The sequence below is a fragment of the Balaenoptera acutorostrata genome, chromosome 12 (assembly GCF_949987535.1).
Source record: "Balaenoptera acutorostrata chromosome 12, mBalAcu1.1, whole genome shotgun sequence".
In the NCBI taxonomy this organism is placed as follows: Eukaryota; Metazoa; Chordata; class Mammalia; order Artiodactyla; family Balaenopteridae; genus Balaenoptera; species Balaenoptera acutorostrata.
The window spans coordinates 62801973-62814463 of record NC_080075.1 but is presented as its reverse complement, the minus strand read 5'-3'; the positions used below and the strand labels follow the sequence as shown (position 1 = coordinate 62814463).

Sequence of the window (12491 nt, the reverse complement as noted above, 5' to 3'; positions counted from 1 at the left end):
TTCAGCGTTTTATCTGAAAGTTAGCCACCATTAATGAACAGATCATTGCATGTTGAGAACCTCGTGTCAGAGAAGGCAGTAGAGCCCTGCAGATTCTGGATTTGGGTTTAGAAAGACTACATGCCCCAACATGCAATTTCACCTTCCAAAGACTACCATTCCCATCATGCAATGCAGTCAGCGTTAGTAAAGGAAAGGAACTAGCTGGAAATTGCCAGCCTGGCTGGAAACTCTGCCTGCGTGCCACCCTCAGGCAAAAGAATGATTTAGAAAGCTCCCAGAGGATGTTTTTTGCAGGAGCGGATTTAGGAACTCCCTAAATCCAGGCAAGAAAAGGGAGGAGTCTGAGCCATGTCCCGCCCCTTCTCCAGTAAACTTCTGCCGCTCCAGGTTTGGCGGCGGGAGTTCGAAGGACCTGGAGGAGCTGCACACCCCTGGCTTTCCCCATGGTTTCGGTGACCAGAGCCGTTTTTGGAGACCTGCCCTTGGGGGCAGGGACGGTGGAGAAGTTCCAGCTGCAGTCAGACCAGCTGAGAGTAGACATCATCTCCTGGGGCTGCACCATCACGGCCCTGGAGGTTAAAGACAGACAGGGCAGAGCCTCAGACTTGGTGCTCGGCTTTGCTGAGTTGGAAGGTGGGTTGAATTCCGCCCCGGGCTGCGGACGGGCCCCAGTTCCACCTGGCACACTGCCCCACACAGCTTGCTCGCCATGCAGGGATGCAGGGGAAGTACGGAGCTTGTGACCATCAGGAGTACTTGGATCCGGCTAACTCACTGTGTTGCGATCCAGTGTTTGGAAATAGACAAAATGAATAGAAACTGCCGTAGGACTTGGCCTCTGTTTATACATTCAGGCTTTGTCTTAATTAAAAAGTCAGTTGAGGGTAAGATAAAACTCCAGCAACACTGGAGCGATCTTTGAACTGCCGGATCTTTGTAAGGGCGGGAGAGGAAAGTGCAGGCCTCTGCACTGAGAGGGGGTGTGGCCCCCTGGTCTTCCTCCTGCCCTTTCTGAAGAAGGAAAATGATCAAAGACGTGCGTCTTCTACTTTCTCCTTGATCAGATTTTCTTTGAGGTCTGGTTGTTTCAGAAATGCTCCATAAGGTAAGCTTAGTGGGTGCAGAAGCTTATCCGCTTTGGTCTGTGATCACCTCCTGGCTGATCAATAACTATGTGCTGAAAGAATGCAGAAGACCAACTTACTGTCGAGAAACGAGTCTCCTTATAGCTAGGGTGGACTTTGTTCTGTGGGAATCCGTAGACAATTAAGAACATGTATTAATTCCTGCATTCAAACACTGTTTTTTTGTTTGTTTTGTTTTGTTTTGTTTTTTAATCAGTCATCAGTTTTATACACATCAGTGTATACATATCAATCCCAATCGCCCAATTCAGCACACCACCATCCCCACCCCACCGCAGTTTTCCCCCCTTGGTGTCCATACGTTTGTTCTCTACATCTGTGTCTCAACTTCTGCCCTGCAAACCGGTTCATCTGTACCATTTTTCTAGGTTCCACATACATGCGTTAATATACGATATTTGTTTTTCTCTTTCTGACTTACTTCACTCTGTATGACAGTCTCTAGATCCATCCACATCTCAACAAATGACTCAATTTCGTTCCTTTTTATGGCGGAGTAATATTCCATTGTATATATGTACCACATCTGCTTTATCCATTCTTCTGTCGATGGGCATTTAGGTTGCTTCCATGACCTGGCTATTGTAAATAGTGCTGCAATGAACATTGGGGTGCATGTGTCTTTTTGAATTACGGTTTTCTCTGGGTATATGCCCAGTAGTGGGATTGCTGGGTCATATGGTAATTCTATTTTTAGTTTTTTAAGGAACCTCCATATTGTTCTCCATAGTGGCTGTATCAATTTACATTCCCACCAACAGTGCAAGAGGGTTCCTTTTTCTCCACACCCTCTCCAGCATTTGTTGTTTGTAGATTTTCTGATGATGTCCATTCTAACTGGTGTGAGGTGATACCTCATTGTAGTTTTGATTTGCATTTCTCTAATAATTAGTGATGTTGAGCATCTTTTCATGTGCTTCTTGGCCATCTGTATGTGTTCTTTGGAGAAATGTCTATTTAGGTCTTCTGCCCATTTTTGGATTGGGTTGTTTGTTTCTTTAATATTGAGCTGATCAAACACTGTTGATCCAACTGTCTCATTCAATAAGACAGGTCCCCATCCTCATGCAGCTTGCAGTGTAGATGTGGAGATAGACCTTAGCCAAATAATTGCGTAAATAAATAACTCACACCGCAGTTTGATTGCGGCAAAAGAAAATGTACATAGTGCTTGCTATCTCTTGGCACACGCGAGTAGCTAGACAGAAAATGAGGTCGAAATAAAGTCAGCAAAGGGCAACTGATTGAGAATTAATCCTCTCTGCTCAGTGGTAGGGGCATGGACAAAATCTGTTAAGAGGAGGCTTGAGATTTTCCTTTAGGTGTCTGTTTTTCTGTCTGTTTGGTTCTCTAGATATGTAACATAGCTCATGGTTGGAGGTCAAGAAAACTGAGAGTATTGGTTTTCCCTTAGGAGGATAAAATTGGCTCCTCATTTCCTTAGCAAAATGTATTATAAAAATATTTCTGAGGATCCTATTCCTTGCCCTCTGGTTGGTTGTCTTTAGCTCCTTTGGAGCCTCCACAGCTTGGCTTGGAGAAGGAGGTAGGTAACCTTCAGCAGAATTTCTTTGGTGATTTCAGCGAGTCTATTATAGGAGACTCACTGGTAGGAAGGTGCAGGGGCTGGGGAAAATCAGCTCCACTTCCCCTTGCTCTCCACGTCCCCTTCTACTTCTGGGGGTGGTGTTCCTATCTTCTGTCTTCAGAGTCAGAAAGCAAGAGAGTTGACAAATGACAAAAGAGGATTCTTTAGAATCACTTTTGCTGAGTCACCTCTCTCTGTTAGTAGCATAACCATTTGCTAGGCTGAACCAGAATCACAAAGAGATAACTTGACTGGTGCAAAATTGCCCAGTGGAGTCCAAGGAGAATTGGATAGATGACCTAGAATTTCTGAGCCAGTAAAGCACTGGAGTTGATAAGCAATGAGCATCTGCTTTTATCACCCCATTTCCATGTCTGCTTTATCACCATTCAGGAGGTAACTACCCTCCCCCTACCCTCCTCCCACTCATACACACACTCACTTCTTACTAATCTTAGTTCTCATATAAGAGTCACATGGCCCTTAAAGCACAAGGCATCTTTGTGGAATTCAAAGGAAACATGTGCCACGATGATGTGGTACCTGGGAAGCACCAGTTTCTTAGCAGGCATAGAAGTGCCTATTTTGTGAGGGCAATACTACAATCGTCTCTGTGAGTCTATGAATCTTGTGGGAGTCTAGGTAGAAGAAAGTATTATCCCCAAATGTTCTTAAAAGGGAGGAAAAAAAATAGACCCCCCTCAGATTACAATGATCTAGCTTGTATTGACTGTATTGTTCCCCATGTTATTAACATCTCTTGAGAAAGTTAAATAGCGTTCTCTTATCAGGATGTGTCACAGGCACCACAAAATGCCAGGTCGAATCAAAGCATCTAAAGTATTCTAGGTGCTGGGAATTCCCTGGTGGTCCAGTGGTTAGGACTCCAAGCTTCCACTGCAGGGAGCACAGGTTCCATCCCTGGTCGTGGAACTAAGATCCAGCAAGCCACGTGGCGTGGCCAAAAAAAAAAGTAAAGTATTCTAGGTGCTAGATCAAGATAGACATTTTCAATCCTATGCTATAATTTAGATAATTTAATTATTTATTTAAAAAGGGGAGCAAGCTATTTTCAAAAGATAAAGAAGCATTTAGAATATGAAGTAAGGCTTTCTGATATGTTCAGCCATCTTCGAGGCTGAACTTCATACGTGTCATTACAGGAAGTATAACTGCCTCAATCAGAATTGTGTGAAATGGCGGTCTGCTACTATTTTGATCAATTCTAGTGTATTAAAACCCATGTTAAGAAATTGGCGACGGGGCTTCCCTGGTGGTGCAGTGGTTGAGAATCCGCCTGCCAATGCAGGGGACACGGGTTCGAGCCCTGGTCTGGGAAGATCCCACATGCCGCGGAGCAACTGGGCCCGTGAGCCACAATTACTGAGCCTGCACGTCTGGAGCCTGTGCTCCGCAACAAGAGAGGCTGCGATAGTGAGAGGTCCGCGCACCGCGATGAGGAGTGGCCCCCGCTCGCCGCAACTAGAGAAAGCCCTGGCACAGAAACGAAGACCCAACACAGCCAAAAATAAATAAATAAATTAATTAATTAAAAAAAAAAAAAAAAGAAAAGAAATTGGCGACCGAGGATGTCTTTAAGAAGGGACTCTGGGTAGCTGGGGTACAGGGATAGGAAGGAGGCTAGATTTTCACTGCATAGTCTTTTAGAACGTCTGAGTATGTAAGTATTATATAAACAAACTGAGGCAAATAAGTTAAAGCAATAAGATGTGACAGAGTGAGTAAGGGGTTATCTTCACATTACCATGTTCCAAAAATGTTTTGAGCCAAGGTGAAGAGCTAAGCATGGATAATTCCATGAGACATGGTCCTTTTGTAATTGCCAGGTTAGATGTGAACTACTTCTAATTTCCCAGATAGATTTTTTTTTTTTTTTTTTTTTTTTTTTGGCTGTCCAGATAGATTTTATAAACTACTTGGCTGATGGCCATGACTGGAGGTCAGAATAGTTCAAATTCTCCCTAGGAAAATGAGATCTTTCTTCTGTAGAATTCTAAAGAGGTAAATCATGTGATCTTTTAGTTATAGGCTAGAAAAATCAGTAATGCCTCCTGTGAAGTATTTTTTCTGCAATTTTTTGTATTGAGAATATTTTTTAATGTTTTTCATCTGCATGACCCACCTGCAGTCATTATGACTTCTTTCAAAACCTGTGATGAAGATATTTGCTTATAAGCCAGAGGTGTAAATAACCTACCCATGCAATCAATGCGATTCCTTCCCCTTCATCTTCCGCCCAGTCGCCACCAACACCCAGCTATTACTGCCATGAGAGCCATTATGGAAAGCTTAGAAAAAAATAAACGTAGTGCTTTTAGAAAACCTGAGTTTATAAGAGGGAGTGGGAGGAAAAGAGACCAGTTTAGAGGTTGCAGTTTAATATTACAGATGCCCAAGAGTGTCCTTGTAGGAGCTTTGAGGATTCCTAGTTTAAAATCTCTGCTTTGTCCCTTAAAGCTGTGTGACCTTGGGCAACTTATTTAACCTCTCTAGATCTGTTTCCTCACTTGAACCAAATGGATTAAAATGCTGTTGGCTGTGATCATGTCTGACTATAGTGAACAATTAATCATTTTAATCTCCTCTCCTTCCTTTGCCCCCAAATATCTTCCCTCTTACTCCTTGAACTTTTTTATTTCACTTTGTTAACTGTGCACAAAATGGCACGGAGAGTCCCCTGGGACAACCAGCAGCCATCTAAAAATATATAAAATATTTGGGATGCTTAAAGTGCTTGCCAATTAAACTAGTGTTTATTTTCCTTAGAAAGCCGAAAGAAAGTCACTCAGGTGTGGAGTTTTTGACTGAGAATGCTGAGTGATTTTATTTGAGATTTGGGGTACTCGTGCTAAAGTTTGGGCTGTCTGAGGTGGGTGTCATAGCTGGGATCCTTGGGATATTTGAGGAGTGGACAGGGCCATACCCCGTGGTTAAGCATTTATTAATATATTCTGGCCAGTCCCTTGCCCAGAAAAAGGGACAAACTTTTTCTCTACCCTTTATCCTACATCAGCAACTGACTTGACTGAATCAGCATTCATGGCTTGACCTAGAAACTTTGCCCTTTTTCATGGAAAACAGTATTTTCTGCATTTCAAAAGCAAGCTTTTTAGTCCTAATCAGAATTTGGGGACTGTCATGTTCTGTAATTCTGATTTGATTTAAAAGCTTAGTAACATGTGAAAAGAGTATAAAATCCATGTGTTCTGAAGAGTTTCTCAGAGACAGTTGAGAGCAGTGGTTTCTGCTGTCCTTATGGTTTAATCCTTAAAAACTCTTCATCTAAACCAAGGGCTTCTTACCTCCATGGGCTTATTAATTGTTGCCAGAAAGCGGTCCCTTCTTAGGGAATTCTTGCAAGCCCATGAGGCAGCAACCTTGCTGTTGAATTCGTCCTTGTCTCTGATGACAAGCATGTGGCTGGCAGAGAGTAGGGGCTTGGTGTACCCTTGTTGAATGAATCAATGTAGGAGTCAAAAAGAGATATAGCCAAACAATGTTTGAACAAAAATTCTGCTTTTCTTCACATTTTTGAGCTCCCGATTAGGAAATGAAATTATATGTCATCAGGGAAATGCAAATGAAAACAACATTGAGACCTATTATTATTTATTTTTATTTATTTATTTTTTTGGCTATGCTGCGCAGCTTGTGGGATCTTAGTTCCCTGACCAGGGATGGAACACACGCCCTCAGCAGGGAAAGCGCGGAGTCCTAACCACTGGACCACCAGGGAAGTCCTAGAGACTCCTTTTTGTTACTCAATGTAAGGGGTTTTAAAGCTACAGCTTCAGAGAGGAAGGTGAGGAGAGAGGTGGAAGCTGGTGGAGACTCAGCCTTGCCTGTGCTGAGAGATGGTGGTAAGGTCAATTAACCAGAAGGCCTTGTGCTCTCCAAATAATGTGATGCTTAAGAACATGTACTCAGGAGCCAGACTGCCTGGGTTCAAACCCTGATTCTGCCACTAACTAGCTGTGTGTTTTGGGCCAAGTTACTTAACCTTCTGTCCTCAATTTCCATGCCAGTAAAACGAGAGTAATAATACTGCCTACCTTATAGCAGTATTCTGAGGATGAAATGATTTAAATGTAGAGCACTTAGAAAGTGGCTGAGACTTAGGAAGCGGTCAATAACTGTTAGCTCTTGTGAGAGCCTATGCGCAGGACCCTGAGGACCTGCAGATTGGCAAGGAAGTGAACCAGGGAAGACCCGGAAGAGAGTGATTAATGTTTCACTTATGCCCAACCAGTTGAGTAATGGGAACGTGTGACCTATAACTGGCCCAGAAGGTTCAGGGCCCATATCCTGAGAGCCCCTCCAGCCATGGTAAAAAGAGTTCATGCACTTGAATCACATACTCTTCTGACCCACAGTAGGTGTGATGGATACAGAGTACCACATGAAGGGGGGATGGAGTTCCAAGGACAACTGAGTGAAAAATAGAGCAGAAAGTAATCTTAGCGATAATACAAAAAAATGAACTACCTCCAAACCTTAATCTCTGCCATGATGATCTAAACTAAAAGATTATAGCAGAGAGGAACTTAAAGACAAGGAAGTTACCGTAATATGCCCATGCATAACGTTGTAAGTACAAGGACACTGGCTACACCACTCTTTATGGCCCCGCCCTGCCCTGCCCCCGCCCAGAAAAGCCCAACAACAGTTTATGCTCATCAGCATGCCGTATCCCCATCAAAAGGGATATGGTAGATGGATATGGAGTCACATGGAATGATCTGAAGACATTTGATAAATGAAAAGTTGCAGAACAATATGTGTAGTTTGTCTCTTTATGTAGAATATGTGTGTGTTCGTGTATTTGTTTGTGCTTATATGTACTTAATTTAAAAAACAAAAACAAGCAATTGGAAGTGTAGATCCCAGACTGTTAGCAGTGATTATCAGTGGGAAGGAGAGGAGTTGAGAAGTGAAGGATGGTTTTCATGTTTTACTCTTTATTAAGCTTGCCAGATTTAACAAATAAAAATGTAGGACACCCACCTAAATTTGAGTTTGAGATAAACCATAAATATGTTTTATGTGAATGTCCCATGTATTCTAATAATATGGACATACTTACACTAAAAAGTTATTCACTGTTTATCTGAAATTCAGATTTAACAGGTGTCCTGTGTTTCCTCCAGCAAGGCTACTCTATATACTTGGGTATTTAATGCTCATTAAAGGAAATTTTCATGTACTAATTGTATGATTTTTAAAAAAGAAAAAGAAGCATAAGATAGTTTCTTTTCAAGACTACACAAAAATATAATTTTTAGTTAAGAAAGTTGGCCTAGAAGCAAATTACAGAGCAACATGTATATGAAGACTTCAGTTTTATAAGAAGAAAAGCATGTGCACACATATACTAAAAGATGGAAAGGTATACATACATAGATATACATAAGAATACTAACAGTTCTCTCTAGTGATGAGATCAGGATGATTTAAGTTTCTTCTTTGTGCTTTAGAAAGCTCTTTTAAAATGTTTGGAAAGAACATGAATTGCTTTTGGAAAGGGAAAAGGTCATGTGTAAAGAACACCATTTTTCCTCGCTTCCCTGTGGACGCAGATATGCCCAAGTTGCAGCTGCCCTCAGAAGGAAGTGGTGGGCAGTGGTGTGAGCCTTGTCTTTGGTTTAAAGTTTTAAAAAACACCATCATCCCATATCCTTGCAGGGTACCTCCAAAAGCAGCCCTACTTTGGAGCAGTGGTTGGCAGGGTGGCCAACCGAATTGCCAAAGGAACGTTCACGTTGGATGGGAAGGAGTATCAGCTGGCCATTAACAACGGGCCCAACAGCCTGCATGGAGGAGTCAGAGGGTTTGATAAGGTGAGTTGGGGGCATCGGACAAGAGTCCTCACCTGGCACACTTCACTGAGTACCTTCAAGCATACCTTCTATTTGCCAGGCACAACCCTAGGCCCTAGAGCAAATGCATGGTGAGGTGATGCAGGAAAGAGGCTGCTCCCACGGTTTGGGGGCGCAGATGTGCCCGCTGTGCCCAGGAGCCGCCCTTCCCTAGCCCATCTGACTCTAATAGGCAGGAGAGCCCCGAGTGAAAGGACGACAGCCCTTAGGAAAGACAGGGAGCACCTTTCTCACAGTGTTGGCATCAGGGCTGGTTGACCTTAGGCACAACAGAAAAGTGGATTAAAGATAATACCCACCACTTCTTGCACAAGGCATTTGTACATATCACCTCCCACCCTCACTAGAACCCTGTACTGTCGCCAAATGAGAAATCTGAGGCCCTGAAAGGCCACACGACTCCTAAGTTGGGCTGCCTGACCCAAAGCCCTCATTCCTATACTACAACTGCTGGTGTCCTCCACGGCTGCTGTGGGTGCCGCCAACCCAACACACCCCGTGTTTCTGTCTGTGAGCCCCCTCCCTACGCATTGTGGTACCACATCCAGGCTGCCCTTCCGAAGAAGTGCCTCACGCCTCAAAATGACCTCGATCCTCCCCGCTTCCCCCTTTCCACGTTAAAACTCCCGTTCCCTAAGCGAATCCCTGGAAAACCAGGTTAGGAAAACAAATTGATCAAACAGCTTCTCCCTGAGGTAGGAATGCCTGCCCTCCTGTTTCCTAGCTGCGTGGGAGCCTGCAGGTGAACCCCGGTGATTCTGTTACTAGTCTAATTTCAGAGAGGTAATTTTGGTAGTTAGCTTTCCTTTAAATTATACCACCCAGGTTACTTCCTAGAGAAAAACCAGAGAAGACAGGAACATGTATGGCAGTTAAGAATCCCAGTTGTTTCTTTTCTAGCTCTTACCGCCACCCATGCTGTTGAAGGAAGTTGGTCACTCTCTGTTTCCCCTGTCCTACCAGCTTCCTGTCTGTGGTTCAGAGCCAGACTGCCCCATCACTTCCCCTTTCCTCCATGGTGGAACTCCTCACGCCAGGGAGACATGAAGGCAGAGGGTATCCTCTGTCCTGGCAGTATTAGGGCAGAGGGTCTCTGGAATATGCCAGGGCCATGGGCAAACCCCAACCAGAGGAAGTTAGGCCCAGCTCTGTCTGGCCAGGGATCTTCAGGGGACCCTCAGCGCCTTGTTCTAGCTTGTTCTGCTCACCTGTTCCACATGGAATTTTCTGTGGGGTTGTGTAATGGGGCGTGCCCTGTATGAACAAACGCAGAAGGATAGCATTCATGTCCTTCTGTGCAGTGTGTCAACTGAGCCCCTTCTGTGAACCAGGGAGATGGGGATTCCTGAGACTCCAGTATAGTGAGGGACTCTTCCATAACTGTTGCAGGCAACAAGCCCCATAATACAGATGCCAGCGGTGTGCTACAGGAACTGGGTATGGACAAATTAATGGCAGCTAGGGAGGTTGGATTTGAACTGCTCTTGAAGAAAAGATAGTAGGTCATTTAATAAGTGGATATTGGAGAGTGGCTGTGCAACAGCCCACAGAGGGGTGGGGAAAGACTTGGCATGTAATCTTGGAGCCCTTGAAAGTTTTAGGCCACTAGGTTTTCATGTAGCAACACGAGTAGTATCACATGGACTTTGTTTTAAGTTACCCTAAACAGTTTGGTTTCAGCAATTACTGAATAATTGTTGGTTTGCAGGTATGTGTTTTTCTATTTATACCAACACATTTTTTTTAAGATGAAATTTGAATAACCTGACAGGATTAGAAATGGTGTAAGTAGGCCTAGAGATACAAATGCGGAAATTTTCAGGAAATTTGGAAACCATAGGGTCAGGGAAATCCTCCCGTGAATAGGAATTATACTTTCCGCTTAATCTGATAATATTGCTCTACACAAAAATCTTTCCATTGTGTCCTTTCTCTAGAGGAAAAAAACTAGGTAGCAAGTTAAGACGATTTTATTTCAAATATTTTATTCCTAAAATTTTCCGTTTGGGGATTCCTTTTTCTTTTTTTAATCACACATATACCAAGCAACATTTCCGGGAGATAATTAGGGTGTGAAATTAATTTTTTACTAAGGTCAGCGAATTTGTTTCAAATACCAGCTGCTTTCACTGTAGGTGAAGGCAGGGACCTCCGTTCCCACTGAGCTCCTCTTCCTGGTAAATGCAGTGTCAGTGAGAGAGATCCAGGCCATGCCAGGAGTGGGTGGGCAGAGCCTGGGCTCGTGGGCCATTCCTGTGACCCACAGAAGTTATTATCTTCCAGCTCTATTTGCAATGACAGAGTTTGGCCTCAACTCTGCTGTTGGAAACGAAGATTGGAACAAAACATTGACTGAAAGTAAGATGTGGAATAGTGTAGACTGTCAAGCTAAGTTTGAATCCTAGCTCTGTCACTAATTACATGTATGACTTTAAACAAGATATTTCTCCCCTTCAAACAATTGCATGAATTATGAAAGGGTTCTACTCCATCCCCTGGAATGTGGGAGGTGGAAGTGGGCAAGTTAACTCCCCTGAACTCAGTTTGCTCATCTATAAAATGGGGGTAATAATATTAGTTGGAGCCATGTGAAATTGCCAGTGCTCAACTGTTTTGACCTATAAAGATGGTAATTTCGGTTGGTTCAACTAAATCCTTACCTTATAAAATGGTTTATGTAAAGCACCAGGTCAGTGGCTGGCTGGCGAGCACCCAACAAATGGAGGTCTCATGTCTGCAAAGGGCCCCTTTCCTAGTGACCCCAGAGCTCCCCAAAGGGACTGGGGAGGTCTGTGGCTACCTTGTCCTCTGATGGTGTAGAATAAGGAAGCAGGCTCAGGATTAGAGTACTTGATTCAAATCCACCGTCTTATTAGCAGTGTGGCCTGGGACAAGCAGTTTATCCTTTCTGAGCCTCCATTCTCTCATCTTTAAATGAGGATAACGGCACCTACTTTACGTCAGCCCTGAAACAGATAGTGTCTGCGAAGGTTCTAGCAAAGAGCCTAGGCTCATAATGGGCACTCAATAAGGCATATAAGATTACATATACATTTCAGGTGTACAACGTAGTGATTCACAATTTTTGAAGATTATATTCCATTTAAATTTATTATAAAATATTGGTTATATTCCCCATGCTGTACAATATATCCTTATAGCTTATTTATTTTATACACAGTAGTTTGTACCTTTAATCCCCTACCCCTATGGTAACGCCATTGGTAACCACTACTTTGTTCTCTGTATCTGTGAGTCTGTTTCTCTTTTGTTATATTCACTAGTTTGTTTTACTTTTTAGATGCCAAGTTGTCTTTAAATATTGAAATGTGGCATTTCGCTTGGGATTGGAGTGACTAAACAGCTTCAAAAACACTTTCTTCCAGGTCCTCTGGACCCCTCAGGTGCTGTCAAATGGAGTCGAGTTCTCACGGGTCAGTCCAGATGGTGAGGAAGGCTACCCTGGAGAGTTAAAAGTCTGGGTGACATACACACTGGATGGCGGGGAGCTCGTGATCAACTACCGAGCACAGGCCAGTCAGACCACTCCGGTCAATCTGACCAACCATTCTTACTTCAACCTGGCAGGCCAGGTAGGTGAACTTCCCTTTGATCACCTGCTGTAGTGTGAAGTGTCACTTGCCTCTTCTCTCCTGCATTGTGCTTTGTGGAATGACCTGGGGGAGTGACTGGAGAGGCTAACCCAGAATGGAATTACCCTGGCGATGGGGTCGCCCCTGGGATGAGGAAAAGTGCCCAGCAAAGCATCTGACTCCTAGTAGGTGGTCCACAAATGGAAGTTATAGGGAAATGAGTACCTTGAGTACATTGTGCTGCCCCACACGCTCAGACAGGTAA

At 43.6% G+C, this 12491-nt stretch overlaps 1 protein-coding gene across 1 annotated transcript in view; it reads left to right on the top strand.

Annotated features, from left to right (window-relative positions):
- The first annotated feature begins 215 nt into the window (after nucleotides 1-215).
- Nucleotides 216-12491, top strand: part of GALM (galactose mutarotase) — a 51772-nt gene continuing 39496 nt past the window's right edge. The window contains exons 1-3 of the mRNA XM_007167141.3: nucleotides 216-636; nucleotides 8440-8594; nucleotides 12020-12226. Of these exons, the coding sequence (XP_007167203.1) occupies nucleotides 447-636; nucleotides 8440-8594; nucleotides 12020-12226 (552 nt within the window). The 5' untranslated portion in view covers nucleotides 216-446. The remainder of the gene's footprint in view (nucleotides 637-8439; nucleotides 8595-12019; nucleotides 12227-12491) is intronic.